The following is a 26,736-nucleotide window of genomic DNA, read 5'->3' as shown; positions in this document are numbered from 1 at the left end:
ACCATCATCGATTTGACTTTTTCAAGACACATTACACTCGAAACACTCCCTTTCACGGACACAGGAAGAAGGCATATGCAAATACAAATATGTAAATTTATAGTAATGTGATATTTAACTTCTTACTATTTGTGTTAATCTAGTTATAAATTCTGTAAGGATGATGATGATACAATTGGTTTTATTTTAAATTATTCAAGTAAATTAAATTATTAATCCTCATAGAGAAATGGTACATTACCATGCACACAGGAAGAAGGCATATGCAAATACAAATATGTGAATTTATATACATATGCGCATATACATACATATATATGTTCACTCAAGTAGGAGAGAGCCAGATGTCGAACGTTGCTGAACGCGGGTTCCGATTGTGCCTCTTTGTCGTTCGTTCCGAATAGATTCGTACATTTGATATGTCCATATGATTTGTATGTATCTTTACATATAGATTTGTTCTTTTTGTTTGAAAATTGCGCGAAATTGTATGTATGCATGTTTATATGTATTGGCATAGGACATACATATGTATATTAGACTATGAAAATTGCACCAAAGTATATGTATGTATGCATGTTTATATACATTTACTAGCAACTCGCCCGGCTTTGCGCGGGTATAAAATATATACCCTATGTCACTCACTGAAAAAATGATTAAAATCGATCCAGTAGTTTTGGCTTATTCATTACTGCCCGTAGCCCGCACGCGTTAAATTTGGAGTAACACAATTCCCGTTTCTTTACAGCATGAAGATTTCCTGCTATCTTTGGAATATCTAAATTCATACCCTACACTTTTACATATTTACTTATTGCATTTTTACAACAATTAATACATTACAGAATGTCTTTATATACAACGTTCATAGCTTTCTTGTCATTAGACAATACAAACATGTTTTCTCTAGAGGTTACTCTTGAAAGAGCGACATACAGTTGGTCATGTGAAAAACAATCAACGCTCAAATCTAAGCCTGCAACGTTGAAGGTTTGACCCTGAGATTTATTAATGGTCATTGCAAAATATGTCTTTACCGGAAATTGTAAGCGTTTAAATTGGAATGGTAGATCCGATGGTATCAGAGGGATTCGGGGAATCAATACATCTTCTCCGGTACCACATCCTGTGAGTATTGTGCACTCTATTATGAAAGTTTTCAGTGATTTTAGCAGCAAACGCGTGCCATTGCAAAGTTTAGGTGGATTTAGGTTTCTTAATAAAATAACAGGAAAACCTATTTTCAGCTCCATTTTGTGAGGAGGGAGTCCAGACGGGTTCAAAGAATTTAGAAATTCTGTAGGAAAATGAACAGCTTCTTCCAAATCGAGAACAGTATCGACCGAGTAGTATATCTTCGTCGGCGCATCAATCTTTGAAATAATCAAGTTATTTACTTTATCTACTTGTTCGTTAGTTGGTGACAGAATAGCTCTTTCTTTAAACCAAGATATTGTCTTATAACTTAAGTTATCAATGTCAGGATAGACATTGTTGACCAACTCTTGGATGTTGTCTATCAAAACACAAAGGCTTTCTAGGTTAATCCTTCCCTCACTTTGTGTTAATTCCCATTGCCAACTTTTAGCAGCATCTCTGGAAATAGCCTGTTCTCACGTGAAGATGACGAAACCCTCATATTAGTTTTAAGCTCTAATTTATTGACATGCGACCAAAGATGGGATCTTTTTAGCGAATCATTTGTTTCGTCAGCACGTGTTCCTCGAGTCACAACTGGTAGGATTTGACGGAAATCTCCTGATAACAGAATTGTACATCCACCCATAGGTGAATTTTTGTTGCGCAAATCGCGCATAGTCCTATCCAGTGCTGCAACAGACGTCTTGTTTGACATGGTAGCTTCGTCCCAGACTATTAATGAGCAGTCACGCATTAATTTTCCTGTATTGCTCTGTTTAGAAACACTACAGACGCTGTTATCATAATCGTTGGCGATTTTCAGCGGGAGCTTGGATGTAGAGTGTGCGGTTCGGCCCCCTTCCAAAAGAGTAGCGGCAATGCCGGATGACGCAACAGCTAACGCAAATTTTCCGGTAGATCTCCCTTTTTTTAAAGCAGATTGATTAAAAATGTTTTTCCTGTGCCTCCTGGGGCATCAAGCAAAAACAATTTCCCTTCATTGTTATTAATTGTTGGTAGTAATGTAGTGAATACTTTTTTCTGATCGATGTTCAATCGTGGCTCATCTTGAGCTATATTTTGTAAAAGTCTCGTTTGATCGTATGATGTTTCTCTTGTGTATCCGCCACTCTTAGTTAAATCAGAGTTAGTAGTATTAGCTGATATCGGCAGCCCAAAATCCTTGATCGTTTTACCCGAAATTAGTTGCACTACCCGCCGTAGCCGAATGGGTTGATGCGTGATTACCATTCGGAATTCACAGAAAGGTCGTTGGTTCGAATCTCGGTGGAAGCAAAATTAATAAAAAAAAAAAATTTTCTAATAGCGGTCGCCCCTCGGCAGTCAATGGCAAACCTCCGAGTGTATTTCTGCCATGAAAAAGCTCCTCATAAAAATATCTGCCGTTCGGACTCGGCTAGAAACTGTACGTCCCTCCATTTGTGGAACAACATCAAGACGCACACCACAAATAGGAGGAGGAGCTCGGCCAAACACCTAACAGAAATGTACGCGCCAACTATTTTTTTTTTTATTTTTTTTTTTAATTGCACTATTTTGTTTAATTCAAATAATTCTTCGTCAAATATGTTTTGGTCATATTGTACATCAACAGAGTTTAACTCTTGCCGTCGCCGAATCAGAATATCACTGGCCATATTTTCTTGAAATTTATTCCATAGACTAACAGAATCAGTTACTTTACAAAACACTACTATGACGGCAAATGATGTAGCTGAACTACAAACAGCTGCTTCTGATAATGTATTTTCCCAGTGAGAATCGTCTTCCAAGAGCCCCATAGCTTTGCATGCTGCTTGATAAGTATTGTAAACAACGCCTTGTAAAGTTCTTAGGTGAGCAAAGGATGTCGGGCCTTTTACAATATGAAGTAACATTCTCAGATAAAAGCATTCGCTAATACATACATACATACGTCACCATACGATGTAATTCAACATTAATGAGGTGTGGTGAGATTATCGCTTAACGCCTGTTGCTTCATTCGGTTGACAGCGAACAAACACACAAAAAGCTTTTTTTGGAAAAAGAGCTACTTTTGTTTAAACAATTTTGGTTAAATAACAAATAAATCAATTTTTTTTGAGGCAGAACGAAAGTAAATATTTCCAAGTTAAACTTCAAGAAAGTTTCATTTTATTTGGTTGATTCGTTTATGATTTATGGCCGTGAAAACAAAAAATTTATGTTTTTTAGCCACATTTTGACCGATTGCCACGCCCCCTTTATATATTTCTTCACATTATATTGATATAAACCTTCCTCTTCAATCAATCTATCTTTAAAAAAAACCGCATCAAAATCCGTTGCGTAGTTTTAAAGGATTAAGCATTCAAGGGGACATAGGGACAGAAAAAGCGACTTTGTTTTATAATATGTAGTGTTTAGTATACAACATATCTTATAAGGTATGTGGTAAATATTACCATACATTTTTGCCTTCATATATGTACCTATAATAATAAATTAATAATAAAAACATTAAAACAACAGGTATTATTAACAACTAGTCGTCACTAATTATAAGTTCAGTTACGATGATGATGATACAATTGGCTTATTTTAAATTCTTCAAGTAAATCAAATTAATAATCCTCATAGAGAAATGGTTTATTACCATGCACACAGGAAGAAGGCATATGCAAATACAAATATGTGAATTTATATACATATGCGCATATACATACATATATATGTTCACTCAAGTAAGAGAGAGCCAGATGTCGAACGTTGCCGAACGCGGGTTCCGATTGTGCCTCTTTGTCGTTCGTTCCGGGGTCTCTTGCAATAAGAGCAAGGTACATTCGCTTACATTTGCTTGCGTACAGAATAGATTCGTACATTTGATATGTCCATATGATTTGTATGTATCTTTACATATAGATTTGTTCTTTTTGTTTGAAAATTGCGCGAAATTGTATATATGTATGTTTATATGTATTGGCATAGGACAATCATATGTATATTAGACTATGAAAATTGCACCAAAGTATATGTATGTATGCATGTTTACATACATTTATTAGTATACAACATATCTGATAAGGTATGTGGCAAATATTACCATACATTTTTGCCTTCATATATGTACCTATAATAATAAATTAATAATAAAAACATTAAAACAACAGGTATTATTAACAACTAGTCGTCACTAATTATAAATTCAGGTACGATTATGATGATACAATTGGTTTATTTTAAATTCTTCAAGTAAATCAAATTAATAATCCTCATAGAGAAATGGTTTATTACCATGCACACAGGAAGAAGGCATATGCAAATACAAATATGTGAATTTATATACATATGCGCATATACATACATATATATGCTCACTCAAGTAGGAGATACCCAGATTTCGAACGTTGCCGAACGCGGGGGCCGATTGTGCCTCTTTGTCGTTCGTCCCGCGCTCTCGTTTGCACTTCAAGCAAGGTAACGCCGCATGAGCAAGGTATCGCTGTATGAGCAATGTCACGCCACATTTTTTGAGCGCGTGCAGCCGGCTACATTGAATTATAAGATGTTATCACGTCAAAAATAATGGAACTGTGCAAAAATAAGGTGTGTGTGGAACTGATATTAAAGAAATGCAAAACCATGTGTAATCATCGGATGGCGACGCAGTTGTAAGAATTGAATATGGTTCCTCCACGGTCGCTCCGATGATATTTTTATAATATAGAAAAGAGGAAAGTGTTAAGGTCTAGTTGATATCATATTTTATTTATATTTAGATATAAGTATATTGAGTATATGATACAATGACACGGAATTTATTAGTTATTATGAATCTTACCTCCGATGGCTCACACGTCCTGATCCTTGGTCTTCTAATTTGGCCTTAACGTTGCAGCAACTGGAACCGGTGGTTTGCAACAGTCGGAACGGTAGGCGCAATTAACATTAGAGTGGCTAAACATTTATTAGAATTTCTTGCTTGTGAGTGTCAAGCAAAGATGTGATGTCATGGGCTCACGGTACGGGAACCGTCTGAGTCTCTTCTTTGAGACGGCTAGTTTTCACGTCTTTCCCAAATGATTGGCTCGGACGGTTCCTGTTTCTATTGTTCCTTAACGGTGACGCAGATTAACTTGCACCATTCCAAAGCCGCTACCGCACTACTAAGTAGAAGATTTACCCAGCTGCACACATTACTCCACATAGCAACAGTGCAAGAGCCCTGGCTCTTTGGAGGCCGCCTCTGTGGCTTAAGCGCGTTGAAAGGGTCCTCGTTATTATCTGACAGGAGCTCGACTAGACCTAGGACCGGTCTTAAAGTATCATCCCATCTCACTGTGATGGGTATTGAGCAATTGTGTTGTCAAAACCTGGTAGCGGCTGAGGTGTGTTACAGAGATAGGCGCGGATGGTTGTTGTTGTTGTTGTAGCAGCATAAACATTCCCCATACTTGCATACGGGGAATGCTGCTGGAGTGACAGTCCTTGGCCGGCTATAAATCCGGGTCGTTTCGGTAACGTAGAACCGACTGTCGTGGAAACGGATGGTCGAAGTTTGTGGTTCCATCTGCTTATTTTCCTTACGATGCTCTGGAAGGGCCACCACCTGCGAAGGCCACTAGTCTCGTGAGGTTCTGTGAGCGGCGGAATTTGGGCCTTGTCCTATGTTAAGATGCTAATGCCCAGCATACAATCTGAGGTAAGTGCAATGGACGGGGCTATTCAAATTTATTGCGTCCTCTTGCCTAGACAGCCAACGTTTATAACTGCTAGAAAGCATGAGGTGATTGATCTCACCCTAACAAACTCAAAACTTGGGTGGGCAATCAAGAACTGGAGAGTCCTTACCGGAGATTCGTGCTCAGACCACAGTTACATTGAGTTTCAGTGTGGTGAGGAGGCACAAACGCCATTGCCCCCTACAAACCCAGAAAAACAGACTGGCAGAAGTTTAGGGTGCGTTGCGGGACCTTGACGTGACGAAAGAACAGAGCATTGAGGCGGCTGTTGAGAAACTCAACGCTGCCCTAACTGATTGTTTTGAGTCAGCCTGTCCAATTCGGCCTCCCCCTAACCGGACTCCCGTTCCTTGGTGGAATCGAGAGCTCCAGATGTTGAGGCGTGAGTCGAGAAAACTTCTAAACCGGGCCATCAACACTAACCTTGCTGGGAGCGATGCCGTGATGTTCAGAAGAACTACAAGAGGCTTATTCAGGAATCGAAAAGAGCCTCATATCGGGAATTCTGCAGCGGTATTGAATCTCTGAGTGACACGGCGAAATTGGTTAGGATCCTGAAAAGGGACCCAACTGCAAAGCTAGGGTCACTTAGGAAATCTGATGGCTCCTTCACAGAGCTGCTAAGTGAGACACTCAGCTTGCTGATGGAATCTCACTGGTTATCAGCCGTCAACAGCCCTTATTGATAGAGGCGGTTGTCAGAGCTGCCACACCTTCTCGGCATGACTGGTACGTTGCCAGATCTGTGGTGAATGAGGCCGCCATTCGATTTGCCATCAAATCTTTTGGCGGCTACAAGTCGCCCGGACCAGATGGCATATATCATGCCATGCTGAAGGAAGGCGCAGAGTCCGTGACAGCAGCCCTGAAGAAAATCTCTGCATGCCTGGCATTGGCCTACACACCACGCTCTTGGAGGATGGTGAGGTTCGCCTTCACCAGCCCCAAAAGCTTTAGACCCACCAGAATGTCTTCTTTCATGCTGAAAAGTTTCGAACGACTAGTGGAATTGCTCATACGTCAGAAGTGGCTAAGGCTCACCCTCTGTCTTCATTTCAGCATGCCTATCAAAGTGGAAATTCCTGCGAGCTGGCACTGCAAAACCTTGTTGCTAGGGTAGAGATGGCCTTCGACAGGAGGGACTACGTTATTAGCGTCTTTTTAGACATAGAGGGGGCGTTTGATAATGCCACTTTTGCCAGTATGTGTAGCTCTGCTAGTAGGCACGGCGTAGACCGGGTGCTAGTGAATTGGACTCGTTCGAGGCTGGCTCAAAAATCGTCTCGGTGCGAGCAGAGGAAGATCTGCTGGTGTCAACCGGGGTTAATAGAGGTTGCCCCCAAGGCGGTGTGCTGTCTCCATTGCTCTGGTGCATGGTAATCGATTCTCTACTCACCAGCTTAAACGATTCGGGAATATACGCACAAGCATATGCGGATGATGTTGCCAATGCGGATGAAACCCAATGGAACTGGTACGGCCCCTGTCCGGCATTCGAATATAGAGAAGTCATGGACTTCGATCCAACGATTCTCTCCTTGCCCCTTGACTCCATGCCATCAAGAGTCGTACTTGAAAAGAGATACAGTGTAGTGCTGCTAGAGGCTCAGTCGTGGTCAAACTCAGAAAATGAGCCCGGCAAACATTGTTTTCGCATATTCACGGATGGCTCCAGGACCGAGCGTGGCTTCGGCTCTGGGGTCTACGTGAAATCCAGCAGGACAAAATTGCACTTTGCTCTTGGAATGCATGCATCTGTGTTTCAAGCGGAGGTGTATGCAGTTGAAGAAGCGATGAACTTTGTTGTGGAAAGCCGATGCAGAGGCAGATCTCTATGTGTCTACAGTGACAGCCAAGTTGCGCTTATGGCCTTAGACAGCCCCCCAACCACATAAGGGGTAGTCGAGTCTTATAAATCCAGGCTGAACTATGTCGGTAAACATAACAGCCTCATGCTAATATGAGTCCCGCGACACGTGAGTATCGTGGGTAACGCGACCTCTGACTCCTTAGCTAAGATGGGCTCTGAGGCTAACTTCTTTGGCCCAGAGCCCGTTTGGCCACTCCCTTCTGTGGCCATCGAAGCCACGGTTAGCAAATGGGTAACTACAACCCACAAGTGAGCTTGGCAGGCTGAGAGAGGCTGCAGATGGACTTTACTGATGTTACCTGGCATGTCCGATCGACTGTCGCAAACCCTTCTGTCATTAAGCAGGGGAGTGCAGACGGCTGGTTGACTGATAACGGGCAACTGTACTCTGCCCAGCTTGGTGGATGGCGGACCACTTCCTGTGCGTCTGCCCCGCCTTCGCTCGAATCAGGTTTGAGGTCTTTGGCACTGATATGTTAAGAAGCGACCATCTTGGCCCCTCGGCACCACAAAATCTAGTCAGATTTCTTCGGAGATCGGGTAGATTTAAAGAAAATTAAAAGGGAATCCAAGTGTAGTATAATGGACTTAATGAATATCTGAGTGCTGCACTTGCTAGGTGTCCCGACAAAATAAAAAAATTTAGAAATGCTTAGACGGTGGGGTCAGCCAACGTTCGGGTTGTTTATTGAGCCTGAGCCAGCCGGTATCGACTCAAAAGTTGCTGCAAAGAGATAGATATTAAGTCCGTGGATCTATTTATTGCACACAAAAAAAGAGTAAAAGTAATTATATTGGAATATTTTAGAGATTTATTAAATAACTGATAATTCGCATATTTCAAATTAGGGTAAGTTCAGTACAATATTGTGGTAAAAATATTTTAATTTAGTCTAATAGACAGACCTCGGATAATACCCAGCCAAAGGATGGTACTGAGAGAGCGGGGTAGGGTTCGGGCATCATTATGTTGGCAATATCGTTGACACTGGTCGTGGCGCCTGTCCCGGGGTTAAACATTTTGCTCGGAAAGCGGGCGGTCGTGTTGGCTGATGAGGCCTAGTCGCCAGTCTAACATTGCGTGTTGATTGTTGACGCACCAACGACGTTTGCGTACGTGGTCGAATGGTTTCCGATCCACGCTCGCGCCGGCGTTCGCTAGGGCGGAAAGGCCTTGTTTCCGTTGTGGGCACAATTGGGCGGAAAGTCCTGGTTTTCGCTCCAGTCGCGTTTCGATCGGGAGACGGTGTCTCCGATGTGATGTCTGACGCATTTATCGATATCGCGTGGCTGTCCTCATCAGCTATTTGCTGGCTCCACGAACGTCGTTCCTCTGGTATATGTAGCATGGTATGATGTTTCTCGCCGCATCGTCTGCACCTTCCCTCGCTTGTGCAATGGCGCGTTTTTGTGGGCCATTGAAAAGCAATTCGCGCAATAGTGGCCCAGAAGCTTTTCCCGAAGCCTATCTACTGGGCTTTCTTTTTCCACGGAAAACTAGGCAGAGGCGTATTGGATGTTTTGCATCGCATAAACGGTATGCTGTGGGGTAGTGATGGGGGTGGAGCTCAGCCTTTTTCCTCATAACATCGTACCGCGCCATTTTTTATATTATCTGTAAAGATATCATGACGTTGTAGGGTGGCGAAATATATTTAATTAACTGTTTTTGTTTTGTTAAAAAAAAAGATTTTGAATTAATTGGCTAATTTATTAAAACCGAAAATTTTAGTGTGTACACGGCTTTATGATTGCTTAATTAGCTTTGTGGAATGCATTGGTAGTGGTGCATTGGCTGGTCAGTGCAGCGAAGAAAACCAAAACAAAATTTTTTTTTGTGTTAATGGAAATGCACTACGCCTTTAATTTTTTTTTTTTTTATTAATTGGCTATGAGAAATTTTCAAGGCCCAATGAGATACCCGACAATGTGACCTGCCACCCAAAAATTGTATATGTCTATTTAAATGCAATCGCATCTTAATGTGTTTAATATGTTCACCGCGAGGGGTGGGTACATACCAAGGTAGATTTATTACAGGTGATGGCATCCACCCAGCTGAATTTTTCGCCGTTAATATAAACTACGTCCAAATTACATGCATTGTTTGTATTGGTATGTTTACATTCGTATGTTTACATTTGTGATTGAAAAATATCCGACAGCATTTGGTTTTGAACTTCCAAAAGATGTGAAACGGCTTTTTTTCAAATCTAGGATTCTCTTCCGCATACGCAATCTCAACAAGTGGTTGAAAATCAAGAAAGGGAAACAGAGGATAATGGGTTACAAAGGTTGATTAAAAATTTTCTTTGAATAGTAAGCAGATCCTATTAAAGTAATGTTTTTAAACATGTTTTCTAATCCAATTCAATTAGTGTTTTAGGCTCAAATAAAGCAGCTGTTCAGTAAAGTATTAACAAGTGAAAACACGGAAACTGTCCGTCGAATAACTGCAGTAAAGTAAGAAAGTGCATATATTCTTTGTATTGAAAATTAAAACATCATACAAAGGATCATTCGCTGATTATCGAAAAGACGTACAAACATTTATTAATGCAGGTCCACAAGAATTGGCAATAATTTTATCTGGTGGTGGTTTATATACTGCTGCATTGAAGCTGCTTACTGGCTTCGGATTATCACATCTTCTCATATGGGTACGCCACATTACCAAGGAAGCGCCAATGAAGCATGAGCGTGGTCACAGGAAAGTGAAATGGCTGGTGAGAAAAAGTAGTTTCTATACAAACATTTTCTTTGCTATATGATTTTTTCTATAATTTAGATTTGCTTCATCGCAATAAAGCAACCAATCTGGCCCGATCACTGTTACAAAAACTCATTTATGATCCTGAGTTAGAAAATTCTACTAGCGTATGTAAACATATAGCAAACAAGCTGCTAAGTCTCAACGCTTTTATATCGCAATGGCTATATAATGACTAAAAGGTATGAAATTTGCTATAAAAACGTTTTATATAATTTATTAAAAACTTGCATACCAACAGTTGGCGAATTGTCCAGAGCTCTTGTATATGTTCGTCAAACATAATTCCTTAATTAAAGCTGCCAATTACCACATGGCAGCCGGTTCTACGTTACCGGAATGACTCGGCTTTTTTTCCTGACCAGTAAACTAGCCCTGTCTAGTGTACCGTATCCCACCCCCAATCTTTCGTCACAGGAGCAACTCATTGCAGCTGTTGTTGAGGTGGTTGAACATGACTTAGCTGAAAATGCTCCTAATTAGTGACCAGCACCGTTTTAATACCACCATCTCGTGAAATTATGAGATGGTTTTTTTTTTTTTTTTTTTTTTTTTTTTTTTTTTTTGTTTGTTTTTGTTGTTTCCAAGTAAGATCCATTTAGTGAGGTCCAAGTATAGGAGCAAATCCTTTATCTCGATGACTGAGATCTCCTTAATTTGCTGTAGGAAAGGCTTACCGAAGGATCGGAGTCGTGCCCTGGCTAGTCCCGGACATTCACATAAATAGTGGAACAGACTTTCCTTCGCCCCTTCCGCTTGACAGCTTCTACAGATAGGATTGAAGGGTAGATTGAGTCTAGCTGCATGATCCCCTACTTTCCAGTGTCCTGTAAGGGTTGCAGTGATACGTGAAATGTTTGGCCGAGAACATCCTAACAGGTCATTCGTCCTTTGGATTTTATATGACGGCCATGTGTTTTTTGTTGTGATACATGTAGGTATTTGCTTCCATCTTCTTTCGGCTAAAGCATGATAGTGTGAAGCAATAGATGCTTTTAGTGTGTTCAGTGGGGTGGAAACTGCCACCGCCTCTGCTATGTCTAGTGTTGAGCCCTTTCTTGCTAGCTCATCCGCTATCTCATTGCCTCGTATGTTCCTATGACCAGGCACCCATATCAGGGTAATTTCAAGCCAATGGCTGAGCAGTTTCAGCTCCTCTCTACACTGTAGGACCAGTTTGGATGAAATGTAGTTGGAGTCTAAGGCCTTAATAGCTGCCTGACTGTCTGAGAAGATAGCTACTCTTGCACCAACTACCTTGTAGAGTTCTAGGGATTTGCATGCTTCTCTGATCGCTAAAAGTTCTGCCTGGAACACGGGAGCATAATCAGGAAGACGAATTGATTGAGATAGGTTGAGTGGCTCCGAATGAAAGCCAGCTCCCACACCACAGTCCATCTTAGAACCATTGGTATAAATTTCGATATCGTGTCTTCCAATCACCTCTCCTTTGTTCCACTCGGCTCTCGGTGGAAAACGTACCGTAAAGCCTTTCTTGAAGTTGAGGTCGGGGACTGTGTAGTCTGATCCGTTTTTGAGCAGCGGGGGTCCCTGTAGGAGGATCTTGCTGTGACCGTACGGCCTTGTTGTCCAGCTTCCTATGTCTCTGAGTCTCACCGCGCTGCAAGTAGCTATTGTTTTAATGTGTAAATCGAATGGCAATAGATGTGTTAGTACACTGAGCGCTTCAGTAGGACTGGTGCTAAGCGCTCCTGTAGTTAAGATACACGCTGTCCTTTGTATCTTGTTCAGCTTAGTTTTGTTGTATTTCCTTTCTGTTCCAGGCCACCAAACTAGTGCCGCATATTTTAGTATTGGCCTTACAATGGCTGTGTAGGACCAGTTCGATAATTTTGGTTGGAGACCCCATTTTTTCCCCAACATTCTCTTACACGTGTAAAGTGCTATACAGTAGGTTCTGTTTTTATGCGGTAGATACGTTCCGCAAGAAACAGCATAAAAAAAAACAGCATAAAAAAAGCTACTAGTTCTATAGTAAAACTATAGATACGTTTCAAATGCTAAAACCGCATAAATCTGAAATAATGTAATAAAATCGCATAAAAAAGGGCACTAGTCCCATATTATAACTATAGATACGTTCCATAGACCGCGTGAATCTGAAATAATTAAATAAAATCGCATAAACAAAATATTGTATTTTTGAAAATTATATCTTTATTTAAGAAACGTCAGAATCGAAAAATAAATTTAAGTCAGAAATAGAATCAGACAATACCCACATGTTGCGCGTTCGTTTAGGATTTGGCGTAAAATCACTTTCGTCACTTTAGGAAATGTACACGTCTGATCTAGATAGTTATGCAGGCGGTTCCATACTTGTAGGGTTAGCATTTCTGATGTAATCTGTGATGAGTTTTTGCTGATTTAGAATCTTGTTTATATGTACAATTCCCGATAGGTCGACATGCATTTTGTAATTTAAAAAAAACCGCACTATTTCAAAACCGCATAAAAAAAAGCCGCATAAAAACAGAACCTACTGTATTCGCTTTCTTTACCCTGTACTCTACGTTGGACTTCCAGCTGAGTTTGGGGTCCAGGATAACCCCTAGGTATTTTGCCTGTTTGGTTAGCGTGAGGCAAACGCCGTTTAGTTTTGGGAGATTAAAGTTTGGCACCTTGGTTTTCTTGGTGAATAGCATCAGTTCCGTTTTACTCGGGTTTACGCTTAAACCGCAGTCCGTGGCCCAATTGCTGAGTAATACCAGAGCTCCTTCCATAATCTCACTGATTGTGGTTGGAAACATTCCTGAAACCATAAGCACTATGTCGTCCGCGTACACCACCACTTTAATTCCTTTTTGGTTAAATTTGGTGAGGATGTTGTTGGCGACTAGTAACCATAGCAGAGGGGATAAGACTCCTCCCTGAGGGGTTCCCCTGTTGACAGAGCGTTTTATCGTGCTGCTGCCTACCTCACCGATGATTATTCTAGTTTTGAGCATGTTCTCTATCCATTCGTTGAGACCTATGTCTATGCCTAACATGTTAAGAGCCTCAATTATAGATCTAGTGGTAACATTGTTGAAGGCCCCCTCTATGTCGAGAAAAGCGACTAGTGAGTATTGCTTGTATTCTATGCTCCTCTCAATCTCACTTACAACCTCATGAAGAGCTGTCTCTGTGGATTTTCCTTTGAGATAGGCATGTTGAGATGGTAACATCGTTGAGTTTGTAATCTTTTCCCTGAGATATACATCCAACAATCGCTCGAGAGTTTTTAGGATGAAGGAGGATAAGCTGATGGGTCTGAAATCTTTCGCTGTATCATGACCGCGTCTACCAGCTTTAGGGATAAAGATTACCTTAACCCTCCTCCAGCTTTTTGGTATGCGTAAGGCTTTTCCTGAAAAAGACCTCCAGCCAAGGAATCGTCGTTTCTCGAGTGTTCCACAGCATGGCTGGGAATATCCCATCTGGACCGGCTGCCTTATATGGTTCAAAGTTTTATATCGCCCATAATATTCTATCTTGGGATACGATGTGGTTGATTATAATGGGTGATATTTTGGATGTTTGAACACTGTCAGTATTGTTCTCAATGTAATCTGTGTTGCCTGGGAAGTGTGTATTTACAAGATGTTCTAGTGTGTCGGCCGATGATTTTGTCCACTCTCCGGTGTCTTTCTTCAAGAAGGAAGGGCAGGAGTGTTCCTTGGATAAAAGCTTGCCTAGTCTGGCCGTATCTTTGGTTGATTCTATGGAACTACAAAAATCTCTCCAAGCCTCTGTCCGAGCCTCTTTGATCGCTTTCTTGTATTCCCTAAGGCAGTCTTTGTAGGGTTTGAAGTATTTGTGTTTGTAGCAGATGTTGAAGATTTCTCTTGTCATTTTTCTAAGTTGACTTAGATCTTCATTCCACCAGGTAGGATAAGTTGTTTTACCATATGTGGCAGGGCATGAAGCTTCAAATCCTTTCGTTAAGGAAGTTTCGAAGGCTCTTACTTTCTCATCTAGGTCTTCCCTTGACGTTATGGTTCTGTTTAAGTGTTGAAGTTTAGACTGGGTCACTCTACGGAATGTGTGCCAGTTTGTTCTTCTGGGATTTCTATATGGGAAAGGTTTCTCAAGCTTGAGACTAATATTGAAGAGAATCCAGCTGTGGTCCGAGAAGGATCTCTTGTCGGATACCCTCCAATTTGTGACTATTTGGGAGTTATTGTTTGTGCATAGGGTAACGTCTAAGACTTCTTCCCAGCCAGGAAAGTTTGCCGAGCTCGGAAAAGTGAAGGTTGGGGTGGTCCTTACATTACATATGTCTAGGTTGGTGTTTAATAGGAATTCAAAAAGTGACTCACCTCTTTCATTCGTCTCTGAACTGCCTCAGAGCTCATTTCTAGCGTTTGCGTCACAGCCCATCAATACTTTGTCTGTGCTGTTTAGTGTTGACAGGAATCGAGCCACTTCGTCTGGCGGCGCCGGTTTCTCGTGTGGCATTTACACCGATGCCAGGTATATCGCCGATTTCTGCAGCTCCACTTTCACCACCGTAAAATCAGGAGTACTAAAATTAGAACACAGAAAAGCTTTTAGGGGTTTTTTGGTGATTATGCATGACCGTGGCTTACCGTCTGCTTTGTTGTAGAAAATGTTGATGCTCTTGTTGTTTTGGAACCCCTTAATTTCGTTGTCTCTGACCCAGGGCTCCTGTATGAAACCGATGTCGATGTCCCCTTCTCTGAGGAAGACATCCAAGTTCTCTGTAGCACATTTCGAGTGCTGCAGATTCACCTGTATGGCTCTAGGCATCGGATTTGTTGTTGTCTTCAGCTAAGTCCAGCTTTTCTAGCTTTTCTAGCTGTATGTTGTTGTCGACTTCGTCTGGGTCTTCCTCATTTTCATTGCTGTCTGCTTTGAAAATTTTCAGTTTGGCCTTTCTTAGACCAAACCGCATTTTGTTGTCTTGTTGTTTTAGTATTGGCAGGCACTCATCGTTGATCTGCAGAACGAATGACATGCTGCCCTTTGCGGTTTTTCTGCCTTCACGATTGCCCAGTCGTCCATCGGCACCGCAGGGTTGTGTGACTTGAGGTATTTCAGCACTTCTGCACCGTTCAAGTCCATCACTGGTAGCCAAATGCGAGCGCGAGGAGGGCAAGGTATGTCCTTGGCCGGAATTAGCTTAAGTTTTAAGCCTTCCAGTGTGCTGCTGATCTCAGCAACACACCTTTCTAGGGCAACCCTTGACCAGTCGTCGTCGCACTTGATGACCCTGCAGCCGCGAAGTACTCCTGCAGAATCGAAGGAAGGGAGAGTTCCGCCCTGTGCTCCAACCACATGCTTGTCTAGCACGAGCTTGGACAGTTTGGCCTCCACTTGCCCCCACTTCTGCAGGACCACTTTGCCACTGTTTGTGGTTTCATCGATTAGTGCATAGAGGAGGTTATCCTTAACCACCTCACTGAACGGTCGTTACTTTGTTTCTTCGATGCTGCTGGACACCTTAGGTCTCTTCGGTGCCTGATCGATCACGTCCTGTGACCTGTTTCTCTTCAACGCATCGCCTTTTTTCCTGTCGTCTTCTTTAGGTTTTTTGGATAAGAAGTCTTCATACTCCTTAACCACCTGCTGGTATTTTAATTTGTCAGCCGCGTCGCGCTCGTCAGTCGCTCCAGCGAGTTCATTTTTGGCAATCTTGCTTAGAATGAACCTCGCCTTCGTGTAGCGAGACTTCATGAGAGCACCCTCGGATTTGTGCTTTCTAGCGACCTGACTCTCTCTCTGAGTGCCGTCTGCCGCCTTTTTCGATGCTTGTGGTGGAACTGTTTGTTGTTGTTGTTGCTTGCTTGGCAAGGGTGTGCTATGGCTGGTACTTCCCTTACTCTTTGCTGACTCAGCCGTATCTTGGCTGGAGGCTAGCAGGGTGTCCTCCTCGGAGGATGGTATTGTGTCGCAGCGCGGCACAAATTTTTTTTTTTTTTCATTTTGTTGTGTGTTCATTTTCATCCATTTCTTACGGTTGCTTCGCCTGACTACGTCAAGCTCCACAACCAACGAGTATTTAGGGGAAGTAATGGGGTCCTCCGCGGCAGCGCCCCTTACCGCGGTAAGGCCGCAGTTACTCTCGACGGCGGCCAGGTATTCGAGAGGGAAACTCCGTTCGCGATGCACATGTTTTAGTTCCCTGCACCATTCAGTCCTCGGCACGATTCGAAGCACACCTTGACTTGGGAATGTGTTGGTACGGTACTCTCCGTATAGATGATTGGACGAGCATCCCACACGCCGTAGCGTGTAAGGGTGTTCTACCAATCCCCATACAGAGCTTCCCTCTTAGTTCATGACAGGTTAAATTCCTAAGAAGGAATTTAGCCTTCATTTAAGCCCCATCCCCGCGGCAAGGAGACCAACCACGATGAGGCTCATTGCAGTTAGATTGCTCCAAATACTTCTCTTCCGGGCTGGCGTCGAACCCAACCCCGGACCAGAAGTATTCTACTGCTGCATTTGCCACAAACGGCTCCACCCGAACTCCACCTCTGTTAGGTGTAACCAGTGCAACGGGTGGTGCCATCTTAAGACCTGCTCAGGCCTTAAGACACACAGGGAGTGGTCCACAAGGTATGTGGCCACGTGTTGCTCCCGCTCACACGCGGCCACCGCCTCTATGGCTACACTGCCCTCAGTGCCGGCACATCACACTGCCGCCACAAACAACACCTCAACGGTAAGGAGCCCCCAAAAGAAACACAACTCCCTCACTAACCCACAACCCTCCTGCTCCTACCCCAGTGCGGGGACAAACCAGCAGCTCTTGGTCCCCCGCACAGTCTGCTCCGTGTGTCAGATCGTAGTTCCTCGGAACTTGACAACTGTCCAATGCAATTCCTGCAGGGGCTGGTGCCATTTTCGGAGGTGTTCCGGCCTGCACACCACCCGTGAGTGGACACGCGACTACGTTGCCCCCTGCTGCAGAGCTCTGCACCCGCAACCGCCCCCAGTGGCGCGGCTATCAGTCAACATCAGGCCACTACCCATTTTGCGGCACGCACAGCAGGACCAACGCAGACAACATCACGCATCCCTCACCACCCGAATTACGACGACACTCCCGCGAAGCTTCAAGCTTTTGCAACTAAACTGCAACGGACTCACGAGCAAGATTGACGAGATAGTCGACTTCATGAGTCGATTCGGAATCAAGATAGCTGCGGTCCAGGAGACAAAACTACACTCTAGCTCCCCCTGATTACCAAGGACGGCTACAATGTGCACCGAAAGGACCGCGAGGGAGGCAACGGTGGTGGCCTAGCGTTCATAGTACACCATTCAGTGCAGTATCGTCTCATCGATGATGGAATCGACCGCAGGGACAGCACCTTAGAACGTCAAGGTATAGCTGTCCGGTCAGGCGATGCCGAGTTCGAAATATATAATATTTACATACCCCATGTCACCTGCTGCCCGGCAAGATATCTCCCTGATATTGGTGCGCTCATCAGGGGAGAAAACCGATTGGTAGTAGGTGACTTCAACGCGTATCACGATCTTTGGCTTCAAGCCTGCCTAATGATCGTAGGGGACAGCTATTGGCAGAGCAGATAGACGATTCGACGTTCAGCACTGTAAACGGCGACGCCCCCACTAGGGTAGTGGGCAATTGCAGCAGCCCGCCTGACATAACAATGCTAGCGCTGGTCTGATAAATAACATAACCTGGCGACCTATGCTATCGCTTGCATCAGATCACTTGCCCACTATCATCTCGATCGAGAGACCTGCCGACTTTGTTTTCGCGGATCACCGGTCATACATCAATTTTAACAAAGCTGATTGGACCAGATTCGCGTAATTTACTGAGGACATCTTCGCAGCCGTACCCACTCCCACCGATGTGCGCGCAGGCGAACGCGCATTCCGCAAGGCGATCACAGACGCCGCGGCTAGCTTCATACCTGCTGGACGGATCCGGGAATTACGTCCCAATTTCCCAGCGGAGGCAGCTGTTATGGCAAACGAGCGAGACCGCCTACGCCAGGCTGATCCCGGGGCTCCTCGAATAAAGGATCTCGATTCGGAGATCCGGCAACTGGTCACCCAACATAAGCGGATCAAATGGGTAAAGCATCTGAAGTCCTGTAACTTCACCTCTGGTGTGAGCAAGCTCTGGTCCACCGTAAGGTCGCTGTCGGTCGTACTTCGTTGGACCCGAAGAGATCCGCGAGCTATTTTAGCCGGCAATTTGTATTGCATCCTCCGGTCGACAGATCCAAACGTTGTGCCACCAGACGGTTGCACAAACTGCCATACAATAGTGCACCGCTCAGGGGGCCATCAAACTGATGTTGCTGATGTTGAAAAAGCTGGGTCCTTTGGGAGTAGAATACCTCACTAAGGTCTTCAACCTGTCTCTGGCCACTCTCAGCATTCCTGATAAGTGGAAATTAGGGAGAGTGATCCCACTATTGAAGCCTGGGAAACCCGCCAACCAAGGGGAGCCTTATCGTCCGATAACTCTCCTTTCCCCAGTAGTGAAGACGCTTGAAGCCCTTCTACTCCCACTCCTCACAGAACATCTGACTCCAGCCCCACACCAGCATGGTTTCCGTAGAGTACACAGCACCACCACGGCACTCACCGTCATAAACACCCAGGTAAACCGCGGACTAAACCAAAACCGCCCCTTCGAGAGGACTGTCCTAGTAGCGTTGGACCTACAAAAGGCTTTCGATACAGTCACCCACGCCACGCTACTAGATGACATTTTACAGTCGACACTCCCGCCAGGGCTGAAGAGGTGGACCGCGAACTACCTGAGTGGTCGTCACTCGTCGGTGATATTTCGAGACCAAACTTCAAAACAGAGAAAAATAAAGCAAGGAGCACCGAAGGGTGGTGTCCTTTAACCCTTGCTTTTTATTTCTATATTTCGAAACTCCGCCAGCCACCAGAGGGAGTCTCACTGGTCTCATACGCCGACGACTGCACGATAATGGCGTCGGGCAATGACATTTATGGCCTATGCTCTAAATTAAACGACTACCTCGCCCGCCTTTCTCGCTTCTTCACTGCGAGAAACTTTAAACTTTTTCCCACTAAGTCCACGGCGACACTAGGACAGTCCTCTCGCAGGGGCAATTTTGGTTAAGCCCGCGGTTTATTTGGGCGTTTATGGCGGTGAGTGCAGTGGTGGTGCTATGCACTCGTCGGAAACCGTGCTGATGTGGGGCTGGGGCCAAGTGTTTCGTGAAGAGTGGGAGTAGGAGGGCTTCAAGTGTCTTCACTACTGGGGAAAGGAGAGTTATGAGACGATAAGGCTCCCCTTGGTTGGCGGGTTTCCCCGGTTTGAGTAGTGGGGCCACTCTCCCTGCTTTCCACTTGTCAGGGATGATGAGAGGGGCCAGGGACAGATTGAAGACCTTAGTGAGGTATTCTACTCCCAAAGGACCCAGCAGTTTGATGGTTTCATGTGTTCGATGGCCCCCTGAACCTTGTCGCTGGTGAAAGTAAGCGGTGCACTGTTGTATGGCAGTTTGTGCAACCGTCTGGTAGCACGATGTTTGGTTCTGTCGACCGGAGGATGCAGTATGAAAAGCCGGCTAAAATAGCTCGCGCATCTCTTCGGGTCCGACGAAATGCAACCGTTGAAGGTGATATCCACCTTGTCGTTGTGCTTCATCGGGTTCGACAGGGACCTAACGGTGGACCAGAGCTTACTCACCCCAGAGGTGAGGTTACAGGTCTTCAGGTGCTGAACCTATTTGGTCCGCTTATGTTGATTTACCAGTTGCCTGATCTCCAAATTGAGATCCCTTATGCGGGGATCCTCGGGAGCGGCCTTGCGTAGGTGGTCACGCTCGTTTGCCAAGCTGGCTTCTTCGGCTGGGAAATGAGGACGGATGTCCTTGAAACTTGCAGCTGGGACGAAGCGGGCCGCAGCAGATGTGAGCACCTTGCGGAATGCGAGCGTTCGCCTGCGCGCACATCGGTTTGGATGGGAAGAGCGGCGAAGGTGTCCTCGTTGAATTCCTTGAAGCCGGCCCAATTAGGGTTTGATGGGGCATGTGAAAAGGTGGTTAGTGTCGTGCGAGGTGCCTTCACATGCTGGACATATGTTTCGTATGTCGGGGTCGATTCTGGATAGGTAGAAGTTCAACCTGCTACAGTACCCAGAACGTAATTGTGCCAAGGTTACGCGGGACTCTCGGGAAGCTGGAGCTCTTCGTCTGCAATAGGTGGTGGTTGGACTCCGATAACGGCATTCGGGGGTCGGGAGCTTAAGAAGGTGGATCTCGTCCACGTAGTTCAGGAAGTGTCTCCTGATGGGCCTGGGAGGTGGCTCAGGCTCGAGCAGGTGTCTGCATGGGTGAGGCCTACGGTGATACCCTAGCAGAAACTGCTTGCCGAGCATTTTGTTGTGCTGCTTAACAGGGAGCATGTGAGCCTCGTCATGCAAGTGTTGAAATGGGGAAATCAGGAGACATCCTGTCGCGGTCCTAATGGCAGTATTCTGCCAGGTCTGGAGCTTCGTCCACTGCGTATCACTGGTTCCAGGCGACCAGACAGGCGCGGCATAGTTGAGAACCGGTCGGCCTATTGCTTTGAAAGTTGACAGCAACATTTCTTTGTCTTTGCCCCAAGTGCTGCCGGCGAGCGACCTGAGGACTTTGTTGCGATAGCGGTTGTATGCGCTGAGAAGGAGAGCAAGCTGTCAAAGGTGACTCCCACGGTGACATCGTTGGCATGTGTTCCAAACTGAACAACTACCTCACCGACCTTTCTCGCTTTTTCACTGCGAGGAATCTCAAACTTTCCCCCACTAAATCCACGGCAACCCTCTTAACCACCTGGACAAAGGAGGTGTAACCTTTGACAGTTTGCTCTCCTTAAGTTCCCGCGTAACCTTGGCACAATTACGTTCTGGGTACTGTAGCAGGTTAAACTCCTACTTATCCAGAATCACCCCGACATACGAAACATATGCCCGGCATGTGAAGGCACCCCGCACGACACTTACCACCTTTTCACATGCCCCATTATGGTACACCCATTCATCTAACACACCTCTCCCTCTGGACCTAACCTGTCGAAACAGCTAGTTTCCTGGGCGTACCGTTGGATGAGCTAAACGAAGACGACCGGTGATTACACTACACTAACAGGGCAAAGTTACTGCTACAACAACAACATCAACCACATTCACTGTTGGAAGCTAGAAGCGAATATTTCAGTTTTAAACATACAATGGCGATTAAAACCAGGAAATTATCTGTGTCAGTACATACATTAGATCTTTTGTTGCATGGATTGAAATCGAATGCTAGTTCAGATATCGAGTATAGGCAGGTATGCATAGTAATAATTCGAATAATAGGCATAAATAATCATTTGTTTTTATATCATAGGAGCTCACAGATTTAGAGAACGTCATACAAACCTATATCGATACCGCACAGCGCACAGCGCAAGATAAAATCGAAATGGATTCAATAAAATTAATATTAGTTTAAATTAAATTAAATAATTTTTTTTTCAATTAATTTTTCAAAGTTTAAGAACTTATGTTCTAAATACAGATTATAAAAATCAAGTTTTTGTTATATCTTAAAAAAAAAAAAGTTAAAAATTCTCATTCATCACCGCTCCCAAAAAATGTACAATAAAACATATTTTTTTCTTTTATACATACTTAGTAAAGTTTAATTATATAAAATGAGTTCACAAGCATGTTAGAAATTTGTAATTCATAATTTTTAAGTGTACAGTTTTAGATGTAAATCATAGCCATCGATTTTCCACAAAAAACATGAAGCAAACATTTTTTATGAAATATGGTATGCGCATCTTAACAGTACTTACATGAAATCATAGTCATTAGTAGCCAAGGTGGATTTCTGATTACCATCAATATCCTATGAGGACAGAGAATTATACATGTAAAAATTGCAAATTCGAAATGTGATACAATACATTACTTTCTGTACACCGTGAGACTTTAATTTTGCCCTTGTTTCGAAGGTTTTTTGCGTTGTGTTTCTCTATATTAAACTTTTTCGTGTCTAAACTTCATTCTCTACATTCATTTTCACCATTTGAATGCCCGTGGCAGATTCTGCAATATGTATGATATTAAAAATTAAAATACCACAAACGTAGATGGTGTTCTTCATATCTACAGGACTTTACAATTCACAAATAAGCTACATACTAAATCTTCAATAAACTGTGGGAAATGTGGCGACTTTTTATTTTGTGACTATTTCCAGCGTAGTTTTTCAGCTAAATTTTCTTCAGGCAGTAAATTCGCTAAACATTTTTTCTCTGCTAATCGCTATAACTATAGAAAACAATCGTTGCTTAGTTGTGGCGAGCGTTTCTAACGCCCATTGTAATTGTATCGAATTCTCCTAGCCGGCGCTGCGCTTAGGAAGAAATGTTATTTAAATGCAAGTATCGGTAAGTATTCTTTTTGCTTACCTACATATTCATCACCGCATTGTGGCATCTTCAAAGCAATTTGCCCAGGCCCACAATTTAATAAATTAATCGGAAGTACCAAGCAATTTAAAAGCGAAGCTTGAATTTCTTTATTTACGTTTCACAAGCAAATCACCATGAAAACAAATAGCAGTCGGGATCAATTTTTGGTGTTGTCGACTAGACGCGTGGCTTTTAATATAAAAATAAGATAATTACTTTAAAATTAGAGAAAAAGGATAGACAGATGGCGATGAAATATTTGGTCCAGCAAATTTGTGTCGGTGTAAAATCGTGAAATAGGACGAAATTGTCAACGCTTATTTCTTAACAAAATTCTTTCTGTGAAATAAATGATTGGTTATAATACACATCAGAAATAAATAAATAAAAATTTTATTGAAAATTAAGTACAGATGTTAAAAAAAAGGGAGGAGTTAAAAGTGCCGATAAAAGTGCATTAGTTGAGTTTTTCATTCGGTGAAAAAACAATATTTGGCAGAATTAACGAGCGCCGCCCTCAAGTAGTGATCTTAGTGTAAGCGAAGTATTATTATCTGAAGATTCGTAAGGATGCAACTCCGTTTTTCGAAACATTTCATAAATTATATTCTACCAACAACAATTGGGAAAGTTATACGCGGAAAGAAAGAAAACGGAATCTAGTGCAAATTCATAAGATATATTTTTGCACTATTTCTCTCAACACGAAAAAATATGGTCGCGCCAAAAATAAAGTTAACAAAAGTGCATTACTTATTTACCACCTGACATTAAGAAACCGCTGTACATGCCGTGTTTAAATATGCACATATTACATAGAAAGAAGTCTGGGGTCAAAACAGTTGTAGCAGATTTGGACGAATAAATCTTGTTTGGTTTTTAAAGGTGTTGAGACTGCATAGCAAGACTTCTTGTTACAGCCCAAAAACATTTTCATGAGGACGTACATCCACACGTTCAGAAAAACGGCGGCAGCGACATAAAAAACGGGACTTCAGTTGATGTATGTATGTATTGTTCTCGGAAAAGTGGTTTTCTGAACAAAAGTAAAATGGCCCCAGAGAATAAGAAATTTTTTGAAGTTAAGGTATTTAAAATCGTTGCACTTAATTTTCAAACTACACATCATATTCTTAGCTAAAGTATTCGTAGGCGGTGTACCTAATATAGGTGTAAAAAATTTCAAATGTATAAACGTACGTTTGTTGCTTTAAAATCTGAAAGATTTCCGGCATTGAAATTGTTTAGCTTTACATAAAATTGGTGCTGTTTTGACATTGAAATAGCTGCAGGCAATATGAAAATCAGAACAATTACAAATGTATCAACTGCTAAAAGTCAACATTACAACAGCCATAACAACATCGACAGCAACAACAAGAAAGACAGGGAAATACGAAAAAGCAACAGCGCCAAAATGCCAACGATCAAATTAGGGCAGCACAAAAAGCGGTCGCTCATGCATGCGCGATTTGTAGGGTGAGACCAAATACTGAATTTTTCTATTTTTTTTTGTTTTTTATTTTTTCTGATTTTTTAAATTTATTCCTACAGTGTGGAAATAAACACCTCAAAATTATATGCCAGCAGAATTAAAGGATGTGGCAGCATATGCATATGTGTAACTTATGCAAGTCACCTCTTATGTACACATACCATATGTAGGTACATTTTATGGTATTCACATACTTACTTGCATCGTTCGTACGTTGTAGGGGTTGTTGTAGCTTCTTAAGTTTGATAGGCTACAACAGCAGTGTTGCCAGACCCAATCGCAGCAGCGTACTAAAGCGATGATCAAAAAAGTAATAGATTGCTGTACTCCGTAATAGGAGTCTAAGCAAAATTAAAAAAAAAAAAAAAAGAAAAAAAACATTTTTCTAATAGCGTAATACTTCAGCCATGAAAAAGCTCCTCATAAAAAATATCTGCCGTTCGGAGTCGGCTTGAAACTGTAGGTCCCTCCATTTGTGGAACAACATCAAGACGCACACCACAAATAGGAAAAGGAGCTCGGCCAAACACCTAACAGAAGTCTAATTTTCGTTTAATAATAAATCTGCAAGACAAAATACGGATTCCTTCTTATACATACATGTAGATATTCTTTTATATTAAATTCTTGTTCATGGTCCATTGAAAAAATAATCCGCAATTATTTCACGTGAGAAAATGTTCAGAAACACTCACCTTTCCATACTGATGTATCAACAGGATTTAATTGACTAAAACGAAAACAAAACACTCACTATCACACTGACATGCTCATCACAGTGACAATTCTCGAACTGAATAAACTTCTAACAAAGCACTAAAGCTCATTCAGAAAGGCAGAGTCAAATAAACGTCATAACACAGTCAGTAACACAGGATATCACTAATTAACATATATTCTTCCAACATTAGCGGGTTTAATATTTTAAGCCTTTATGGCCAATGCGCACATTGCAAGTTGCAACGTGTTGTATCGTGTTGTTATACATATTCAAAATTGACGATGGGCAGTAGCGGAGAAATTATTGTCAAAAGGGCGAATGAAACAAAAATATCTCCAGACATATGTCCTTTTAGTATACATCATGTTTACTTTAATGGCCGCTCCTCACCCTCTCTCGTTAACAATGGGACTTACATAAGCAGCGATGGATAAAGAAGGTTTCCCAATACGTCTTTTATAAAACATTTTTTTCAAAATTTGGCTGAAATTTTAATTTAAAACATGAACAATTTGTTTCCTGTTTCCTCTTCGAATTGGAAATTGTAATAGATTTCATATGAAGAGTAATAGCGTAATAAACTGAGAACAAATGTAATAGATCTATTACAATTGTAATAGACTGGCAACACTGTACAACAGTGTGGTGTTGTCAATCACCTTCTAATAAAGGGTGAATCCCGAGGTGATAAGGAATTCCCTTTTCCATCGTTTGCAAAAGGTTTGATGGAGGGCCTTTAATTTCTGACACCGATTCATAATTGAGGCAGGATTCTCGATGGCTTCTATTTCCGGCGGAGCTAGGAGGGGTCCGCCAACCAGAAAGTCACCAGGAGTGAGAGGCTCAAGATCGGATGGCTCATTGGAAGTGGGACTTAAGAGTAGCGAATTGAGACAGGACTCCATTCGGCATAACAGAGCATTAAACTCGTCAAAAGTGTATTTCAGAAGAAGAATTGATTGTTGTTGTTGCATGTACCTGTACCTGGGAAGAGAAAACCATTGTTGTTTTGTAATCACATTCTGATGCCAGCCATCGTCTTTTTGTAGGTAAGAAGGACCTTGCTACCACAAAGAATTTTGAACCAGTTCGTTGGCCGGAAGTCCTCTGCTTGTTAAATCTGCGGGATTTGATGCCGAGTCCACATGACGCCAGTTATTGCTTCCAACTTTTTCCACTATTTTGGTTACTCGATGTGCAACAAAGGTTGACCATGAGCAGGGCGGTTTGAGAATCCATGCGATGACGATTGTCGAATCTGTCCACAGATGAACATCCAAGTGTGCAAAGTTGGGATTTTCCGTGACAGTTTCTATAATATCCGCTAATAGGACGGCATCACATAGTTCCAGACGTGGAAGGGATATCATTTTGACAGGTGGTTTTCGCGATGAGTAGATGGAGGTATACTTTATCCTGTTTCCTCACCCGCAAGTATACAGCAGCCGCGTATGCCATTTCCGAAGTGTCGCAGAACCCATGGATTTCGTCGTTGTCCGCTGGTTAATAGTGCACCCAACGGGATATGCGAATATTATCAAAATCCGCATAATTCTGCATAAATGTCTG

At 42.8% G+C, this 26,736-nt stretch overlaps 1 protein-coding gene and 1 long non-coding RNA gene across 4 annotated transcripts; one reads left to right on the top strand and one right to left on the bottom strand.

Moving 5' to 3' along the window:
- Positions 1-21,373: 21,373 nt before the first annotated feature.
- Positions 21,374-21,981, top strand: LOC129250644 (nuclear pore complex protein Nup160 homolog). The gene is made up of 2 exons (XM_054890249.1): positions 21,374-21,817; positions 21,877-21,981. The coding sequence occupies exons 1-2, from the start codon at positions 21,716-21,718 to the stop codon at positions 21,979-21,981; spliced, it is 207 nt and encodes a 68-aa protein (XP_054746224.1). The 5' UTR covers positions 21,374-21,715.
- Positions 21,982-22,190: 209 nt separating this feature from the next.
- On the bottom strand, positions 22,191-24,056 carry LOC129249971 (uncharacterized). 3 transcript variants are annotated; one of them, XR_008582767.1, is made up of 3 exons: positions 22,680-24,056; positions 22,447-22,583; positions 22,191-22,383 (listed from the first exon to the last, which is right to left on the bottom strand). It is a non-coding gene; the product is annotated as an uncharacterized LOC129249971 (long non-coding RNA). The 3 variants fall into 3 exon arrangements; XR_008582765.1 differs by having other exon boundaries at positions 22,447-22,888; positions 22,949-24,056; XR_008582766.1 differs by having other exon boundaries at positions 22,447-22,888; positions 22,953-24,056.
- Positions 24,057-26,736: the final 2,680 nt, after the last annotated feature.

The sequence above is a fragment of the Anastrepha obliqua genome, chromosome 6 (genome assembly GCF_027943255.1).
Source record: "Anastrepha obliqua isolate idAnaObli1 chromosome 6, idAnaObli1_1.0, whole genome shotgun sequence".
Taxonomy (NCBI): domain Eukaryota; kingdom Metazoa; phylum Arthropoda; class Insecta; order Diptera; family Tephritidae; genus Anastrepha; species Anastrepha obliqua.
This window is presented reverse-complemented; position numbering and strand designations above follow the sequence as displayed.

What these genes read in the sequence shown, in the direction of transcription:
- LOC129250644 (XM_054890249.1), top strand. Translation starts at nt 21,716, where the DNA reads ATGGCGATTAAAACCAGGAAATTATCTGTGTCAGTACATACATTAGAT. An exon ending in CAGATATCGAGTATAGGCAG is followed by an intron (nt 21,818 to 21,876) that starts GTATGCATAGTA and finishes TTTATATCATAG; the next exon opens with GAGCTCACAGATTTAGAGAA.